We start from the raw sequence: 20,239 nt of genomic DNA, 5'->3' as shown, positions 1-20,239 counted from the left end.
TCACTTTACCAAGTCCATAGTCAATTATCATTATTACACTTTAAATACCCCTTCTTGGTCACTGGTGAACTCAACTTTTGAGTGAGCCCTAATGCAACTGCATGACATATGACACTTCCCTGCGACACCCAGTCCCAGCTGTTCTGGGTGTCTAGTCTGTGTCTTTTCCTCTCTCCTCAAACCATCAATACCTCCTCACCTAGCCTCACTCTGAACCATGCTTCCTAATTAAGTGAAAAAAAAAAATGAAAGGAATCAAAAGACATTTCTCTGAGGCCCCCACCCCTACCCAAGTCTCTGGATTTATCCCTGTTAGTTACAAATGAATTTTCATGCTTCTCTTTAAGGCAATGCCTCTCTCTAAACCCATGAGAGTTTCCGCCTCCATCTTTCCAAGGAAACTGCTGTTGTTATGGTCACTCCTGTGACCCTTCCTCCTGACCTATTTATTGCATGTGCCACAGCAGTCATTCCTTCCTCCCTGAACACTTTTAAAAAAATTATTTGAGATGTGCACATTTGCTCTCTCTCTCTCTCTCTCTCTCTCTCTCTCTCTCTCTCTCACACACACACACACACACACGCGCGCGCGCACACAAAGGGAGAGATTTCACTCCTCAAATGCCCTCAGGAGCCGGGGCTGGGCCAGGCTGAAGCTGGGAACCAGGCATTTAATCCAGGACTTTCACATGGGTGGCAGGGACCCACCATTTGAATCATCACCTGCTGCCTCCCTAGGTGGGCATTAGCGGGAAGCTGGCATCAGGAGCTTGGGAGTACAGCCAGGATTTGAACCCAGGTACTCCAATTTGGGACATGAGAATTTTATCTACCAGGACAATTGCCTGCCCTATCCCCAAACACTTTCTTCACTAGGTTTCTAGTTGAAGTCTGGTTTTCTTTCCTAATTTGCTCTTTCCTGCTGGTCCCCTCTATTCCTTTATTATTATTATTATTATTTAAGATTTTTCTACTTATTTATTTATATAAAATGGAGAGAGAGAGAGAGAGAGAGAGAGAGAGAGATCCATTCACTGGTTCTCTCTCCAAATAAGTACAGCAGCCAGAGGTGGGCCAGGTTGAAGCCAGGAGCCAGGAACTCCATCCTGGTCCCCTACATGGGTGGCAGGGGTGCAAGCACTTGAGCAATCATCTGCTGCCTTCTCAGCACATTAGCGGGAAGATGGATTGGAAGTAGAGTACCAAGGACTTGAACTCTGATATGGGATTCCAGTGTTGCTAGCAGTGGCTTAACCAGCAGCTCCACAATGCCAGTCCCAGCTCTATTCTTGGAACTCTTATAGTCCCCGTCCATATTCACTCACCCTATGACTTCATCCAACCTTCTTTCCAGTGGCTCAGCCTAACCTCCTGGACTCAATATTTTCTTTTCCGTGCTCCAGACGTGGTCATCAGCAGGCCTTTTGCCTCCAGCTCTGTTCCTCCCCTTCCTTCTGCTGCCTCTGTCCCGGGCCAAGCCATCACCACCTCTTACTTGGTTTATCAGAGTGGTCACCCACTGGTCTCCTTGCTTGCATCCCTTACAGTTTATGCTCCATGGTAGTAGGAATTTGGTTCTTTTTATGTTTTGTTCACTGATGTATTCCCAGCGCTTAGATGATCATGTGGCAGAGTAGGTACTCATCAAAATCTTTGTTGAATGAATGAACACTAAACATTTCAAATTCTCAAATCACTTGTTTACTAAAAAAAAATTTATTTGAGAGACAGAGAGACAGAGTGGTCCCATCCACTGGTTCACTCTCCAAATGCCTGTCATGGCTAGGGCTGAAGCAGGGAACTCAATCTAAGTCTTCCATGTGGATAGCAGGGACCTAACCTCTTTAGCTGTCACCTGTTCCCTCCTAGGGTACACATGTGCAGGAAGCTGGATCCTGAAGCGGTCCTGGAACTGGAACCCAAATATTCTCACATGGGCTGTGGGCATACCAATCAGCTGGTGCCCACTCACCTCACCTGTTTATTATACTGTAGATCATTTGGTTCCCAATTTGAATATGAATTCTGAATTGCTTATTAGCAGTGGTTAGACAACTGACCCTCCTATCTTTCACATACTTGTAAGTAAAGAGCTTTACCTGGTTTAGGATACATGAACTTTAGACTGCTTTTATTATTTTGATGAAATGAAAGACAAAACATTAGTATGCATTTTTGCATCCTACAAACATGTTCATAAACATCTTCATTGACCCTCTCATTCTGCTTATTTCACAAATTAATATGAAAACCTGAAACACATCTGAATGACTGGTTCATCTTCTGTCCATGAACTCTAGAAGTATTGTAAGGCTACTGTTGACTGCTTAACCCCTACCTGTCCTTTCTACCAAGACCTAAGCCTAAGTAAACTTTGTTTTTTGTTTTTGTTTTTGTTTTTTTCTTTTCCTCAGTGTAGGGAACAGAAAATAGATATTAGCTGCCTGACGCACAGTAGGCCAGGTTAATTCCCAAGAAGATTCGGACAACTGGAGATGCGAAGTTCACTGTGGCTCAGCCATCAACTTATTAGACACACCCAGAGGAGGCTGTGGATTGTGAACATATTTTAGAGCTTGGGTGAGTAGCTAAACTTAAGAGCTACAGGCTGCTTCTTAGAAACTGTCACAAAATAGGATCTCTCAACTGAATCATATGAAAGTACAGCTGGCCCTCTGCGTGTTCAGGTTCTCCAACCACAGACTGAACCGATTTTGGATCATAAACATGTGTACTGGGCATACAGACTTTTTATTCCCTTGTCATTATTCCCGAAACAATCTAGTACCAATTATTTACATAGTATTCACAGTATATTAGGTATTATAAGTAATCCAGAGGTAATCTGAGCTGTAGAAGAGGAAGCAGTCATTTGGAGCAGTAATAAAACACCATTTGGTTGCCTACACCCCATACTGGAGTGCCTGGGTTTGGGTCTCTGGGTCTGCTCCTAGTTCTAGCTTCCTGCTAATGCAGACTCTGAAGGGACATTAGTGATGGCTAAGTACTTGGGTCCCTGCTGCCACCTCTGGGGAGACTTGACCAAATTCCTGGCTCCTGGGCATTTGGGGAGTGCTCAGGAGATGGAGACTCTGGCTGTCTGCTTCTCAAATAAACAAATTAAATTTTTTTAAAAGTTATATGGGAGACTATGTACAGACTACATGGGAATATTACAACATTTTATGTAAGGGAATCCCCTGTGCATACTGAAAGAGGACCATCTACACAATGAGTTATAACCAGCAGTGCATGTGAGCTGTTCCCACAAGGTTTGTCATGGCGTGCTTTGATTCCTCCAATCCTCCAAGGCTTAAGGGGACCATGTTGCATGGGGAGGAAGCGGAGGAGGCAAAGTGTGTGACAAAGAGTCTGGTCTATTTAATTCTTGGTTTTTAAAATGAAGAAAATTAATAATTGGCCCTAATTACACATGATGTAAAAACTGGACAATATCCAAGATAGGTGCTGAGAGAGACATATTTTATACACTTGAGAGTTCTGCATTTTATTCTTTGGACGGGAGGACAGGGTCAAACACCACTTGTGCTCCAACAGCTTTCAGCAGGCAACAAACTTAGCAAGTGTGCAAGGAAAAAGCCCTGGATGAGCTAGCATCCTCGTGAGGACAAAAGCACACGGAACAAAAGTGCGGGTGCCTACCTTGTTGGTTTCAGGGGTCCCCTCTGGGGCTCGCTCTTCTCCAGTCTCTCGCTCTTCCTTCTCCTGAACGTTTTCGTTCTCATCCAGAAGTTTAATGGGGACAGGCGGCGGTGCCTCCTCCTCCACATCACCCCCACTTCCAAGAATGCTCTCCGCGTTAGCGCTCTGCCGGCACTTTTTGTTCCTGTCCACGGAGGCGTACTCAGCGAACTCTGCCTTGACCTCGGCCTGGGGCCCCGGCAGCTCCTTCAAGGCTGAATGAGACCTCGACTTGCCGCTGTGGCCTTTCTCCAGGGGCGTGGCGGCCACCACATCCTTGATCTCCTTCACGGTCTCATACAAGCAGTCCTCCACCATGTTCTCCTGGGAGGAGCTGTCTTTGAGCACTTCGTACGGCCCCTCCAGCCCCAGCCCCTGGTCCCCATCTGCACTTCTCGTGTTGAGCATCGTATCTACCGCGCTCTCGGGAGGGATTCTGGGCAGCTCGCGACTCTGATGGCATTTGGGTTTCCCTGTGCTGTCCTGGGAGTCCAGCAGATCCGAGGCTGACGTTTGCACTTCCTCATAATGTTGCATGCAGGTCAGAGTGCTGTCTTCTGAAAGAACTAAAGCGGTGCAGGTGTTACAAGGGGAGCAAGACAACCCCGGCAGTAATGACGACAGTGTGTCAGGTAGCCTGAGGTTGGATGAAACTACCACGCTTGCTTTACTTGGCCTGTGGCTGCAACTTAGTTATGGCTGTCAGTTGATATCTTGCTCCAATCATAGTCTAAGCTAGCGCCATCTAGTCTGTGAGAGGTTTCCTAAAACTTAATGAAAAATGTGTATTATGAGAAAACTTGGCATAGATCTTAAAATTTGTGCTCTTTAAAAGATTTATTTATTTGAAAGGGGGATAGAGAGAAAGTGGGGGGGAGGCTTCCATCTGCTGATTCACTCCCCATATGGCTCCAAAGGTCAGATATGGGCAAGGTTGAAGGTAGGAGTTCAGAACTCCATCTGGATCTCCCATGTGGATCTACCATGTAGATCTCCCAGGTGGTTGGCAAAGGCTCAAGCCTTTGGGCTATTTTCTGCTGCCTTCCCAGTTGCACTAGCAAGGAGCTAGATCAGAAGCAGAGCAGCCTGGGCATGAACCAGGGCTCCAGTATGGGATGGGCACCAACGTCACAGGCCATGGCTTTACCCACTGCGCCACAACCCCGGCTCTTAAAATTTGTTTATATCCAGACAGACTTATCTTTTAACTCTAGATTCCAAAACCTTTTTGATGTACCTGGTATCTTTCCCAATACATTAATAACCCACATTGGCTATACTTTGGTTCCCTGTTACTTTCATTACTTATTGTTATTCGTCATGAGACACCCATAGGCAGTGTCCCATGTGGCCAGAGGATGAGGGTGATACTCAAGGGGACCAAGCAGTGGGAGTCCAGACACTGTACTGGAGGGAGGGTTGTGGTGTCACGCTCTCTGACCCTACAGAAAGCTGGGAGGGAGTGATAGGCGGCCCTTCTCAGAGGTCTCTCACTCCTTCGGCAGGCACCACAGACACAAGGGGCATAGATATGCCCTTAGGCCAGTGTGATCCACTACACCTTCTTAAGGGTCTTTCCTTCCTCTCACCCACCACCTACATCCCTATCTCTCATTAGGAAATTTTAATGTGAAATTCCTGAGTTGCCACAGAAATGTGGTGTGAAGCCGTCTGGTCACCCTTTAGCAAATGTTTCTTGAGTGCCGATGAGTGCCAGGGATGGTTCATGGGACAGTAGGCACTTTGGTCAGCAAAGCAGAGTCCTGCCCTGTGGTGCCTATGGTGCCGTGAGCCAAGTGTTAACTCAGTGCTTCATTCTGGGGAGGCCTTCCAAACAGCATGCACAGGGAAATGACAAGGCAACCCTCAACCCTTCTGAACTTCTGAGCACCCATCTGTGTGTAACACAGGCCATGGGGAGGGTCCTGGTCAGCCGTGTCATGGTAGAAGGAAAATGTGCACCATGCTGAGGGCTCCCTATCCACAGTGACCGCCCCACAGTAAATGGGGGCACCAGATAACCTGGTGCCTTGGGTGAAGGTGCTCTGTAGACTGGAAGGTGTGAAATAAAGGCAGCGGCTGCACCTGTCAGCAGGTGGTTCTGAGGGTGTGCCCAAGGCTCAGATTGCCTGGTGCAAACCCAGCATCCTCAGCTTGGGGTATGTGAGCTTAAGTACATCATTTACCTTTCTGAGGTCCACAAAACGGGCCCCCCAAGATGTCTACGTCCTAGTCCCCAGACCTGTGAATATGCTGTTACATCACATGGCAAGGAGGGAATTAAGGTTACAGATGCAATGAAGCCTGCTGATCAGCTGCCCTGGAGACTGGGAGAGTATTCAGGGTTATCCAGATGGACCCAGTAGTGACAGTACAAGGATCCTTCTGAGTGATAGGGGCAGGCAGGGGAGTCAAAGACGTGCAGGTGGAGGGAGAGGCTAGGGGTCAAGGAGTGCTAGCGGCCTCTAGAAGGTATAAATGGCAAGGAAGTGGACTCTCCTTGGAGGCGTGACTGTAGCTCTGTGAGGTCCATCCCAGACTTCTGACCTCTAGAATTGCAAGTCAATAAATCTGTGCTGTTTTAAGGCTTTACATTTGTAGCAATCTGTTATGTGCCAGAGTTTCCTTACCTAGAAAGTCTGGAGAGTGAGATGGCTATCTCACAGGGTGATAACTGTTACTAACAACGGTACCCTTGCAGGGTGGGAGTAAATGAGTCAGGACACATGCAAATCCTAGAGCGATGCCTGGCACACAGCAGCCAATTAATAGACAATAGATAGCATTCATCTGAATGAGACTTTTCCCCCCTAAAACTGGTAGTAATACTAAAAGTCAATAAGAATGTGCTTCCTAATTTTTGGGCTACATTTGTTGAAACCACATGTTTTTGTAGGTGGTGAGGCTTGCATGGAAAGCTGGTGTTTTTGTAGAACTTACTGTCCCCATTGGTGAGTGCCCCATTCTGTTCACTGCTAGCAAGAGCGTCTGTTGCCAGGCTGGTAACTGATCGGCTGAACATCTCCTTGTCTGAAGGCTGAAAAAAACAGATGCATTCCATTGTTAAGACTCTACACTTAAAACAGCAAAGCAAACACCAGTGACCACACTCTAGGTCTAACCACCATTTCTTTTTGCTTTTTTTTCCTTTTTAAGATTCATTTATTTATTTGAAAGTCAGAGTTACAGAGAGACAGGGAGAAAGAAAGACAGATCTTCTGTCTGCTAGTTCATTCCCCAGATGCCATAATAGCTAGTGCTGTGGCCAGGCCAAAGCCAGGAGCCAGGAGCTTCTTTCAGGTCTCCCACGTGGGTATAGGGGCCCAAGCATTTGGGTCATCTTCTGCTGCTTTTCCCTGGTGTGTTAGCAGGGAGCTGAATCAGAAGTGGAGCAGTAGGGTTGTGAACTGATGCCCATATGGGATGTTGGCACTGCAGGTGGTGCCTTAACTTGCTATGCCACAGTGCCGGCCCATAACTACCATTTCTAATCTCAGCTTTTCCGAGATGGGCAATCTTCAAGCTGTTGAGATTCCAGATCTGAGAAGCTCTCAGCAGTGAGGGGTCTGTGTGTCTGTGTGTCTGCAGCAATGCCACTGTAGGCTTGCATCTGTGTGTGAGGCCCCTCTCTCTCACACATACATAATTCTATGAGTGAGGCAGGGAGGGGGTGATGTGTGAGGAAGAACACACAGAAAGCTGGCTTTGTCCTTTCCGGTGGCTGGGAGAAGCCACAGAGGCGGGATTCCCCATCCCTCCCACCACTCATTCTGGTGCCCTAGATCAGCAATCACTGCAGCAGGTGGCAGTGGGGACGTGAGTGATGTGGACAACCAGAGGCAGGAATGGGGTGGGAAAAAGCATTAAGGGAGGCGTGGTACTAAAGGGCCCCAGACAGCAGGGTTGGGTAGGGTGCTTGTCTATATGCAGACAGGGAGTGAAGGGAAACCGTGGGGTCCCCAGGAGGAACAGGGGGTCCTGACAACTTCCTGCCTGTTTGGGCTAGAAGAACCCTGTGAGTTTCTAGGTCAGGCAGGGTGATCCTGCGTGAGCTCAGACCATGGCTATGTGTCTGATGCCTGATCTCACGTCACCTACTTCACTCCTCTGTGCTTTTTCTGGATTCTTCCCCCACCCAGTTTTTGCTTGACCCCGCGAACTGAAGTCCTGAACAGGACGCACCTTCTGTTTCTAGCAAGACTATGGGGCTCAGGCAGGACTCTATGACTCAGCCTGGCAAACATGAGGGGGCAGGCATCCTCAGCTGCTGGCATTGCTCAGCCACTGCTGGGCATGACCCTGAGTTAAAGGACAAGGCCGGATGGGGACAGTTTCAGGCTGCTGCTCACATTGGTGGAGCCCTGGGGATCATCAGGACCCCTAAGATGCTGAGGGCTGGGGAAAGTCCAGCAAGGGCAGGCTCACTTGAGGGTGGTGGGGGTCCAGGGCCTGGTTAGCTTGATGACTAACTGTGTTCTCCCATGATTCACATGTCAAGGTCCTTGGTCCCAGGGCCTCAGGACGTGACCTTATTTGGAATTGGCGTCACTGCGGATGAAGCTAATTAACATGAGGTCACACTAGAGTCGATGGGTCCTTGTTCCATACATCGGCTATGTTTACAGAAAGCAGAAACTTGATGGAGATATGGAGAGAAGATGATGAGGAAGACAGAGGGAGAACATCACATGACAACGAAGGCAAAGCTGGAGATGACCCACTTACAAACCAAAGGATGACAAAGCTGGCTGGTGAACCCTCACCGGCCAGGAGCAAGGCTTGTGGAAGACTCATTCTGAAAGTCCCCCAGAAGGAACCAACTCTGCCACTGTCTTGGTTCTGGAATTCTGGCCTCCAGAACTGAGAGATGACACACTGGTTATGTAAGCCACCCAGTCCGTGTGTCTCTGTTGGGATGGGCCCAGTAGACTCATGCAGTAGCTGGAGCTGGGCTGAGGCAAAGCATTCAAGCTGTAGGATAGGTAGAACCACCAAGGATCTTTCTGGAAGCAGCACAATTGCCTCCACTTCAGAAACTCCCCCAGCAAGCCTGTGTCACTGCACAGGCCTCTTGCCATGGCGAGTATAAACCTACCCACAGAGAGTGCAGCCATGGCCAGGGCCAGCTGAGTTGTGCCCTAGGTTCCATTTGGGTCATAAGCATGTGGGAACGCACTTGGCTGAGTAGCTGATGTTTTAAAGTGCACATATGGGCAGACGTGCACATGTGTGCACGTACACACACACACACATACGGACTCACCACGTTCATCAGGTTCTCATGGTCTCCACTGGTTTGTCTTGGCTTCTTTTCTCTGAAATGGAAAATATGTCTAATGTCAAATGTTCCCCCCTAAATCAACTTACCCTACCTGTTCCCATCCCAATTCTTATCAACATTTAAGTCTTGATTGTGAAAGGGCCAACTGAGGCAGAGTCCTGAGTGGAAATGGGTTATGCCTGGGATCCTGGAAGGAATATCCCACTTTATTTGGAAAACCCAGTGTTCTCATCTACTCCCTGAGAATCTTTGCAGAGTCACACTGCAAAGGAATGGAGAAACTAAAGAAAATATGAATTTTGGCACATCAGGAAGTACATGCTCTCAGGATGGGTCATATCCACTTCCAGTCTCTGAAAAAATCTGAGGACTACAAATAGAATTTGTTTTCACTCAGGACAGTCTAAAGAAAGCCATCAGTTGTAGAGAAGCCATTTGCCATCTTGTATAAAGTGAGAGTGACACCTAGTGGTAGACTTAGTAATTACAGAGGCCGGCCCTCACACCCTGTGGCCTCTATTTCCTGGCCAGCCCGGCCTGTCCCAGCCATGAAGCCATGGGCCACACTGGGCAGGGATTACGAGGCTTCTTAGGATCAGAGGGTCTGGCTTTTCCTCTGCTGACAGATTCTAGAGTAGGACGCCATATAAGACTTTTAAGTGACACTCTTCCACTTTCTGCTGAGGTTGACAAGAAAGTTTGGAATAGGGCTGGCCAGCCATTGTCTAGTCTAGGCTGGCTCCCAGCAGAATCCCTTACCCCAGCAAGCTGAATGCCTGTGGGTTTTTTTTTTTTTTAAGTTATTTTATTTATCTGAAAGGCTGTGTGTGTGTGTGTGAGGGGGGGGGGAGGGAGAGAGAGAGAAAGGGAGAGAAAGTGTCTTCCATTGGCAACTTCACTCATCAAATGCCTGCAACAACTGGGGCTGAGCTAGGCTAAAGCCAGGAGTTTGGACCTCATTCCAGGTCCCCCCTGTGCTGACAGGTCTTGATAAACTTGATAAACTTTCCTTCTTTCTGGGTAAAGATCTCCTTTGTGGGTGGTGACATTTTACAAAAGACAGAGGAGAGGCCGAGGTACGATTCTACAGAAAGACACCGATGACTATTTCATGTCTCTCTTCAAGGATAATGGATGTGTCCTCAAGAAACCCAAGCTCTACATTACAAATCTTTAGTAATCAATGAGTCCTCCAAAGCTACATCACAACAAGAACTTCTCAGGCAGTGGCAAAAAAGGTGTCGTGTACCTCACACTTAGAGCTCAAGTGCCCATAGGTGGAAAAAGACAATGAACATTTTGATAAGGAAAGTGCTTAAAAGATCAGGAAGAATTTCATCCTGGAGCACTTCAGTGACAAGGGCTCCTCCAGTTGCTGTCCAGCAGAATCAAATAGGGGCTTTCATTCAATGAACAAAGACTGTCCTGGGACCCTTGGCAGCACGGAGATGTAAGTTAACCTTAACACGTGAGTGCCTGTGAACATCTATGCAGTGCGGTTCTATTCATACCAGGTTTTCTATCTAAGGCCTCTCCTGCCTGCGGCGACACATTATTTTCAGGTTCTAGTATACATGTGCTGGTTCCCACCTGTCACAAGTTGAGCACAGAAAGATGAGGAAGCTGATAAGGAAGAAGGCGGTGACAGCAGCCAGAGTTCCCCACAGGATGATCTGTGTCTGTCCACCACTCAGCAGGCTCTCCACGGGTCCCATGGTGGGAGTCGAAATGACACAAACAGGTGGATTCAGTCAGTCCTTCAAAGGTGGCCTCATAGGAGGCAGTGGGCTGTGTCCTCCTGTAGAGAAACCAATGCAGTTGAAAACCACTTCTTGTGTAAAGTTTCAGAATCTTGTACAGGCTGGGCATCCCTATTCTGAAAATCTGAAATCCCAAATCTGAAACCGTCTGGGCACTGGCACCACAGATGACATTCTACCTTGGACCTCATGGGAGGGAGAGGTCATGGCCAGAACAGGCACACTAAGAATATCATACAAAATTACCTTCAGGCTATGTGCAGAAGGTGCATATGAAACATCGGTGAATTTCCTGTTTAGTCTTCGGTCCCTTCCCAGGACATCCCACGATGTATATGCAAATACCTGAAAGTCTGAAAAACATCCCAATACAAACACATCTGGTCCCGTGGATTTTTGGTAAGGGAGCTTCAACCTATAATGAGGCTCCCATCAAAAGCAAGGCCTGGGAGCAATGTTAGGGAGGTGCTGTAGCAATGAAGAGAGGCTGGAGTGGTTTTTTTTTTTTTTTTTATTTGACAGGTAGAATTAGACAGTGAGAGAGCGAGAGAGACAGAGAGAAAGGTCTTCCTTCCGTTGGTTCACCCCACAAATGGCCACTACAGCCGGAACGATGCCGATCCGAAGCCAGGAGCCAGGTGCTTCCTCCTGGTCTCCCACGCGGGTGCAGGGCCCAAGCACCTGGGCCATCCTCCACTGCCCTCCCAGGCCACAGCAGAGAGCTGGACTGGAACAGGAGCAACCGGGACTAGAATCCGGTGCCCATATGGGATGCTGGCGCCACAGGTGGAGGATCAACCAAGTGAGTCATCTGAGTATAGGATGCCCAAAGGATCCCCAAGTAGACACAACCAGAAAACAGCCTCAGGGAGACACATTATGTTCAAACTCTCCAAAGCACAATAGGAGAGACAATTCTAAAATTTGTGTGAGAAAAGCACCAGATCACTTTTAATAGAAAGTCCAATAACAGGTTTTTCATATGAAACCCTACAGGCAAGAGAGAATGGAATGAAAACCTCCAAGTTCTGAAAGGAAATAATTGCCAACAAGGAATCTTTTATCCAGTGAAGTCATTTTCCTAAATGAAGAAGAAAGACTTTGCAAGACAAGCAAAAGCTGAGTGCCTTCATCACTACTAGTCCAGCCTTATAAAAGATGCTGAAGGGAGCCTTACACAATGAGTAATGAGATTGAATCAGTGATCAAAAGTCTCCCAACAAAGAAAAAGCCCAGGACCAGATGGCTTTACTGCTGAATTCTACCAAACTGTTAGGAAGAACTAATAGCAGTTCTTCTCAAACTATTCAAAAAAATTTAAAAAGAGGATATCCTTTCAAATTCATTCTAAGAGGCCAGCTTTGCTGTGATTCCAAAACCAGGCAAGATTACCACAGAAAATTATAGGCCAGTATCCACCATGAACACAGATGCAAAAAATCTCAACAAAATACTCGTAAATCAAATCCAACAACACATCAAAAAGGTCATGCATCATGGTCAAGTGAGATTTACCTCAGGAACACAGCAGTGGTTCAACATGCAAAGCAATAAGCCTAAGACATCACAGCAACAGAATGAAGGATAAAAATCACAACTGCAGGTTACACTGCTGCTTGTGATGCCTGCATCCCGCCCTGGATGACTCGTTCAAGTCCCAGATACCCTGCCCCTGACTCAGCTTCCTGCTAATGCGTATCCTGGGAGGCAGCAAGTCGACAAGTTGTCCATGCTCACTGCTCTTCTTCAAAATACCACTCAAGTGTTGTGCAGAGCTATTAGGCAAAAGCAAGAGATAAAATGAATACAAATAGGAAAAGAGAAAGTCAAATTATTCTTGTTTGCAGATCATAGGATGCTACATATAGAGAAACCTAAAGACTCTGCTAAGGGACTATTAGAACATATAAATAAATTCAGTTACCTCACAGCATACAAAAGCAGCATAGAAATCAGTAGCATTTTTCTATACCAATAACAAAGGCACCGAGAAAGAGATTTTAAGAGCAATCCTATTCACAATAGCAATAACAACAAAAATACAATGGAAAAAATTTAACCAAGGATGTGAAGAACTTCTAAATGAAAATTACAAAACACTGATAAAAGAAACTGAAGTTAAACACAAAGTTCCACATTCAGGGAAGAATTAGTATTATTAGAATGTCCATATTACCCAGAGTGATTTACAGATTCAATGTAATTCTCATCAAAATACAAATGACATTCTTCACATCACTAGAGAAAGCAATCCTATAATTCATACAGAAGCACAAAAGACTGACTAACCAAAGCAATCAAGAACAAAAAGAACAAAGTTGGAAGCATCACAATAACGGTTCTGAAAACAATACTACAAACTCTTGGTACTGGCATAAAAACAGACAGGCCAGCAGAACAGAATAGAGATCCTAGAAGTTAATCCATACTTCTATAGGCAACTAATATTTGACAAACATACCACAAACATACACTGGAAAAGGGGCCGACTCTTCAATAAATGGTGATGGGAAAACTGGCTATACATATGCAGTGGATTGATCCTGGAAGCCTACTTCTCACCCCACACAAAAATCAACTCAAAATGGATCAAAGATCTAAATACTAGACCTAAAACTATGGAACTAGTAGAAGAATACGTAGGAGAAATAGTTTAAGGCATTGGCATAGGCAACGATGTTTTGGATAAGACCCCAAAAGCAATAAAGGCAAAAACAGACAAATGGGATCATATTAAACCGAGTAGCTCCTGCAAAGCAAAAGAAACAATCAACAGTGAAGATACAACTGACAGAAAGGGATCAAATATTTAGAAACTATGGCTTTGATGAGGAATTAATACATAGAATATATAAGTAACTAAAAAAAAAACCTTCAAAAATGACAAAAAACAATCCAGTTAAGAAGTGGCTAAAGAATTTGAAAAGATATTTTTCAGAATAAGCAATACAAAAGACCAACAAATACATGAAGACATATTCAATACTACTAGCCACTGGGGAAAATGCAAATTAAAACCACAATGAAGTACCGTCTCATTCTAATTACAATGGCTAGGATCAAAACGGCTAAAAAAAAAAAAATACTGGAGAGGATGTGAAGAAAAGAGAACTCTTATACACCGCTGGTGGGGATACAGAGCAGTATATCCACAGAATTCTTCAAAACACTATAAATGGACTGACATAGGATACAGCTATCCCACTTCTGGATTTATATCCAAAGGAAACGAAGTCAGTGTATGAAAGAGACACCTGCACTGTACGTTCTGCGCAGTGCTATTCACAACAGCCGAGGTACAGATTCTACCTAAGTACCACCAGTGAATGAATGGAGACAGAGAAGAGGCAGACATACATACTGGGGCATTCTTCAGCCAGATAAACAATAAATTCTTGTCATATGTACACAGTGGACAGATCTAGAGATCACTACGCTAAGTGAAATAAACCAGGCACAGAAAGACAAACACTGTGTGTTCTTTCTGACATGTGGAAGCTAAAGAAAAGTTAATCTGAACTTAGAATAGAGACGCTATGGGCTGGGAAAAAAGGGGGTGGTGGTGTGGTGGACAGCAAAAGACTGGGTATAGGTACTAAAACACAGTCAGATAGAAGTACCAAGTTCTAGGGTCCCACAGCACAGTGGGATGACTACAGTGAACAATACTGCATTTTATCATTGGAAGAGAGGAGCTAGTAGGCTTCAAATACAAAGAAGATAAGGCAATGGGAAGGCTGGTTGCCAGCACTGATTGGTTTATGCTGTGTATGTGTGTTGAAATACAGCACCATGCAACATGAAAATGTACAGGCTTACGTGTTAATCAAAAATTTAAAAATAATAACAAAATAAATGGAAAAAGGGTAACAATTACCTTTCATTACAGAGGCCTTATGTGAAGAAAAAAATTAAAAACTGTTTATTTACTTATTTTCATCTGCTGGTTCAGTCCCCAAATGCCCTCAACAGCCAGGGCTGGATCAGGCTGAAGCCAGGAGCCAGGAACTGCATTTGGGTCTCCCATGTGGATGGCAGGGTCCCAGTGACTTGAGCCATTATCCGCTGCCTCCCAGGATGCACTAGCAGGAAGCTGGATTGGACCTGGAATAGCTGGACTTGAACTGGTACTCTGATATGGGATGCAGGCTTGCCAAGAGGAACTAAACTTGCTGCACCATAACACCTTCCACTTAAAGAACATTTGCTTGGTCAATTCTAGAACATTCCAAGTTAAAAGGAACTTAATCAAGTGTCATCAATAAACAAATATTTTTGTCTTAATGAATGAGAACTCCACACAATGTGTTTCTTAAAAAATACTGTTGATGTTTGCACTTTCATTTGCTCCAGTGATGGAACTGTAACTGTATTTAGCCCTCACCAGAATGCTCACAGCAAGGCAGCACCAGGGTGTCCTAGTGGCAAACCAGAGTGCATGAAGGAATAAAAGCAAAGCCATTTCAGCCAACGCAGTTTCACAGGATGCAATTTCCTCCAGGTACAACATGATCACGTCTACAAGGAAAGAGAATTCTGGGAGTTGAAGTGGATTGTTTTCCTCAGCCTCTGAATCAGCACAAACACCTTCAAATGCTCTGTAAGAATATAAACGGGAGCTGGCGTTGTGGTATAGCAGTAAAGCAGCTGCCTGTAGCATCCCACATGGGCGCCAGTTCCTGTCCCCGCTACTCCACTTCCAATCCAACTCCCTGCTAATGACCTGGGAAGGCAGCAGAGGATAGCTCAAGTGTTTGGATCCATGGACCCACATAGGAGACCTGCATGAAGCTCCTGGTTCCTGGCTTTGCCTCGGCCCAGCCCTCACCATTTCTGTCTGGGGAGTGGACCAGCAGATGGAAAATTTCTTTTTTTCTGTCTGTCCCCTGCTACTCCCTAATCTCATGACTCTGCCTTTCAAATAAATAAATAAATCTGGAAAAAATATATAAATGTAGGGGCCTGGTGTTTTGATGCAGCAGGTTTAGGCAACTATGACACTGGTATCTCATAATAGCACTGGTTTATCTAGAAAGCAGATGATGGTTCAAATATCTGGGCCCCTGGCATCCATGTGGGAGACCTGGATGGAGTTCCTGACTCCTGGCTTAGGAAGTGAATCAATGGATGCAAGACATCTCTCTCTCTGTCTCTCTAATTCTCTCTCTCTCTCTCTGTTGGTCTGCTTTTCAAATAATAAAATAAATATTTTAAAAAGAAAGAATGAAAATGTAGATGTTCCTGTGTAATGTAAGACTTCTTTCCGATGTTTGGTTATATATTATTCCTATAAACACTACAGGCACACAGTAATAAAAAGTTAAATTACTTTTGCCTGCTTGCCCCCAGATAGCTATAACTGGATGAAAATAACCATCACTTTCTTTTATGCTTTGTGGATGCAAAGAATAATTCACTTTAAACTGGGTCTACAAATTGGCACCACAATAGGTTATTAAAATACATTCAGAGCAAGCACTTAAATCATGTTGACCTATGGAAATCTATGAAATAAATTTTTAGCTGCAGGTCCAAGCGATGAAACAGCCTAGGAAACACAGACAAAATATCTGTCTTGTGAAGACATTTGCTTGTTCCTTCATTCATCCACACAACAGATTAATCAGTGCCTATTTATAAAGTGCTAGGTTCTTGGAAAATAGTTTGCTGTGTGAATTATTCAAAAGCAGAGATTTTTCCAGCAAGCCTAGTGTGGGAGTTCCATCACATCTCCCCCTTCTTGTACAGGTTTCTCTGCTTTTCTCTCTCAACAGAGAGAAGCCGATAGAGTGTAACGAAATATGGGAGGTGCCCAGTCCACCATAAAGTGCAGGGAGAAGGGGTTGGAAAGGGATCAGTACAAGTTACTGATTGAAGGATGGAACAAAGGAGATGTGTGAAAACTTCCGGCTCACTCCCCCTCAACTAGAAAGTTCTGAAAAGCTATGGAATAAAATACATTTTCCTAAAAAGTTCTCACTGTGGACAGAAAAAATCTTGCAATGAAAAAAATGGTGGTCACCTGGCACATGTTTGAGACAGATACTCTAACCCATAAGGGGAGATGCTCCACCAGTCTGGGCAGCATCCATCTCCCAGAAGCTTCCAGGGGCCAGTACACAGGGCCAGCAGCATGGGCAGAAGCAGGGGTGCTCAACAGTGCTGGTGGCAGCAAGGGCATGGCAGTGGCTGCCACCTCTGAGACCCCCATTGCAGCATGGCAGCGTGTGGGGGCAGGGCGGGGGTCGACACCCATGTGAGACCTCCCAGGAGGATCATGCCCATTTTAGGGGACATCCGTGCCCCTGCTACTCGTCTCTCCTGGTCTTTCTGTCTGGGTTTATTTCTATAATTCTCCTGCCCTGTCCTTCTCTGGCTGTCATCTTAAATTCTGGTAGGTCAATCCCAGTGAGCCAGAACTCCTCTGCCTTACTACCCTGCCCACGTGTGTGCATGGACTGCCCCTTCTACTGGATGTCCCCATCTATTCCTGATGGCATTCACTTCGACTGCAGCCCAGCTTCTGTCAGCTATCCCATTCACAAAATCTACACCCACCCCCCATCACGCACGCCAATGCTTTTTTGATCTTCCTTGGCAAGAATGAGGGTGGCAGCCATGTGTGGAAGGTCCAGGGCTCTCCTCTTAAGGCTACATCCTCATATGCTGGTTCTACTGCACCTAAATGCAGTGTTCTGGGGGTCCTTGTTTAGTTTAGTTTGCTTTGAGTGGTGATCCACTGTGGCAGAGGCTCACCTCACGACTAGTCACAGAGGGAGCAAGTAAGAGGAGACAGGACATAGTGTCTGGGAGGTAAGAGGTGATGTTGAGAAGGAAGGGCCCTGCTGTAATCGCACCACCTTCCAGACACCACCACTGCCTTAAACCAACCAGCTCCACATGGAAAAGCAATCCAAGGCTACAGTGCTCTGGGCACATCATGGGTCCACAAGGGCCATGGTGTTTCCTGCATCAAAGGACCCTTTTTCCGACTCTCCAGAATCCATTGATACCAGCAGAAATACAATGGTTTAAGAAGTGTACTGCATGAGGGTCAGGGATTCATGGTCTATTCTTCTCAGTTCTGTTCTTGCCTCACTCAACACACTTGCACTTGCATTTGACTCCAGAACAGGATCTCCTCATTTTTTTTTTTTTAAATTCTACTGTCAAAAATTTGTTTTCAAATCACATGTGTCAATATGTTTTGAGAGCTTCAACGCAGGGCAAGGAGGACCCTTAATTTTTTATTGTACTTCACTTAACATTTGTTGTGGCACCTGCATGTCTCACTATGGTAGATTGCAGAAGACGGTAATATTAATGAGATTGTAGATGTAGCGTAATAATTGCACACCAATTCTTTTTGCTTTCGAATAGGCTGTACTATTTGCTGCACTGACTTCAAGTCATGGCTGGACACTGTCATTTAAGGCAAACATATGTAAAAGAGGCAGTGAAACTCCCCCCTCCCATCTTCAAATTCTATATAATTTTGGACTCTCATGGGAACTTGACATTTGGCCCTGAGAAAGGTCAGGGGTTATAGGACCTCTGCTGGGGATCCTTTCAGAAGTTGGTCTGGTTAATTATTTTTTATTTAGCTGAGGGACAGAGAGAGAAAGAGAGGGAAGGGGGGAGGAAGGAGGTCTCAAGAGCTCCTACTCACTGATTCACTCTCAAAATGCCTGCAATGACTGGGGCTGAAGCCAGGTTCTGGCAAACTCAGTCCAAGGCTCTCATGTGGTGTCCGGAACCCAAGTACCTGAACCATCACTGCTCCCTCCCAGGGCTGCATTGGCAGGAAGCTGCAGGCAGGACCTAGAGTTGGAAATTGAACTTAGGCGCTCTGCAGTGGGAGGCAGGCTTTGTAACTGAGAGGCTAAACACCACTCCTATTATTTTGGACTAAGCATTCCATAATCTCTTATCGTCCTTTTATATCCACTAATTCCATGATTTTAGTAAGTGATTCAATTACCAGCAAACAAACAAAAAAACCTTGTTAATTTTAAAAGCAGATGCCAGTTTTAAGCACAAGGTGGCAGCATAATTCTATTCACAGCCCTAGTCAGTGGGCTCCTAGAGGAAAGACGCTCAATGATTCTGGTGCCTGATACGTGGCATTTTAATGATCTTCAATAACTTGGATTATCAGCCACCAAGATCAATTGCAGCAAACAGCAACTGGTCATTCAGCCAAACTCCTTAACAGGTAGGTTCTCTGGTTACAGCAAATTCTACAAATAATAATTTGGTGGCGCTGGGATGGCCAGCGAGATCAGCTGCAGAGGCAGACACTTTATAGTTCCTTTGAAGCAGGCTTGGGTCAGTAATGACAGTCATTACCATTTCATAGCTGTGGTTGACTCGTCATTAAGCATGAGATAAACCACCTCCACCAATAGCCTCTCTGATGGACAAAATAAGGAGGGCAAGGTCCCAGTCCCATGGGAATTCCTCCTTCCTGCTTGTGACCAGGTATGAGAACCATACAGTACCACGGTGCTTTACCGGCTACAAATTAACCAAACAAATTGAACAAGGCTGAAGCGCCAGACCCAGTGGTGAGCCCCTGCCCTCTGAGCACGTGAAGCATCCCCGAGGCTCCTGAAAGCATTCTCAGCACAGGTACCGAGATCCTTGCAGATTCCTCTTCAGACTGAAGGGGCTGTGGTACAGGCAGGGCTGCTCCACCCAGCGCTGTGACTGACGGGCAGGTCGGTGGAACACACAGCCCCTGCTGCACCCTGCTTGGGAAAGGCTCTGTCCACCTGAGATTGTCACCATCATCGCCCTCTCTCTGACGCATGCACAGGGCGGAAGGTGGTGAAGGACCTTGTTTCTTGTCTCTGCAGAGGAACACTGTGAGGTGTGCATAGCACCTGTGAACCCAGGGCAGAAACCTGGGAAGCCTGGCAACCTTCTGCCCACAGGGACCCTGCTGTCACGCTGTGCTGCTGACGAGGAAGAGCCGGGCATGCCTCTAAAAGCAGGTTATAAATTCTTACGGCCCTCTGTCGGCATAACTTCATTACTTTCTGTACAGACCAAACCTATTGATCCACACAGGAAACCAGAATGCTGACCCTCTTTGGGGGGATGGGCTGCGTGTGGTTGACACTTGTCTTCCAGAATACATTACACCAGCATCACAGAAATAGGAGAGTTTATTTAGGGCAGCTTATTGGTGATAAAAGCCTGGCCAGGAATGCCAAAAGGCCAGCACTTTTTTTTTTTTCTTTAAGAAAGCTTTTATGGCCTGCGCTGCAGCTAAATAGGCTAATCCTCCGCCTGCGGCGCCGGCACACCGGGTTCTAGTCCCGGTCGGGGCACCGGATTCTGTCCCAGTCACTCCTCTTCCTGTCCAGCTCTCTGCTGTGGCCCGGGAAGGCAGTGGAGGATGGCCCAAGTCCTTGGGCTCTGCACCCACATGGGAGACCAGGAGAGGCACCTGGCTCCTGGCTTCGGATCAGCGTGGTGTGCTGGCTGCAGT

At 46.1% G+C, this 20,239-nt stretch overlaps 1 protein-coding gene across 3 annotated transcripts in view; it reads right to left on the bottom strand.

Annotated features, from left to right (window-relative positions):
* Positions 1 to 20,239, bottom strand: part of PAG1 (phosphoprotein membrane anchor with glycosphingolipid microdomains 1) — a 176,648-nt gene that overhangs the window by 11,658 nt on the left and 144,751 nt on the right. For all 3 annotated transcript variants that reach the window (XM_062188313.1, XM_062188315.1, XM_062188314.1), the window contains 4 exons: positions 10,574 to 10,781; positions 8,966 to 9,017; positions 6,643 to 6,739; positions 3,664 to 4,268 (listed from right to left, as the gene is read on the bottom strand). In XM_062188313.1, coding sequence (XP_062044297.1) covers positions 3,664 to 4,268; positions 6,643 to 6,739; positions 8,966 to 9,017; positions 10,574 to 10,698 — 879 coding nt within the window. In that variant the 5' untranslated portion in view covers positions 10,699 to 10,781. The remainder of the gene's footprint in view (positions 1 to 3,663; positions 4,269 to 6,642; positions 6,740 to 8,965; positions 9,018 to 10,573; positions 10,782 to 20,239) is intronic.

Source organism: Lepus europaeus, chromosome 4 (genome assembly GCF_033115175.1).
Source record: "Lepus europaeus isolate LE1 chromosome 4, mLepTim1.pri, whole genome shotgun sequence".
Classification (NCBI taxonomy): Eukaryota; Metazoa; Chordata; class Mammalia; order Lagomorpha; family Leporidae; genus Lepus; species Lepus europaeus.
Note: the sequence above shows the minus strand (reverse complement) of the source record. Positions and strands in the feature narration are given on the sequence as shown.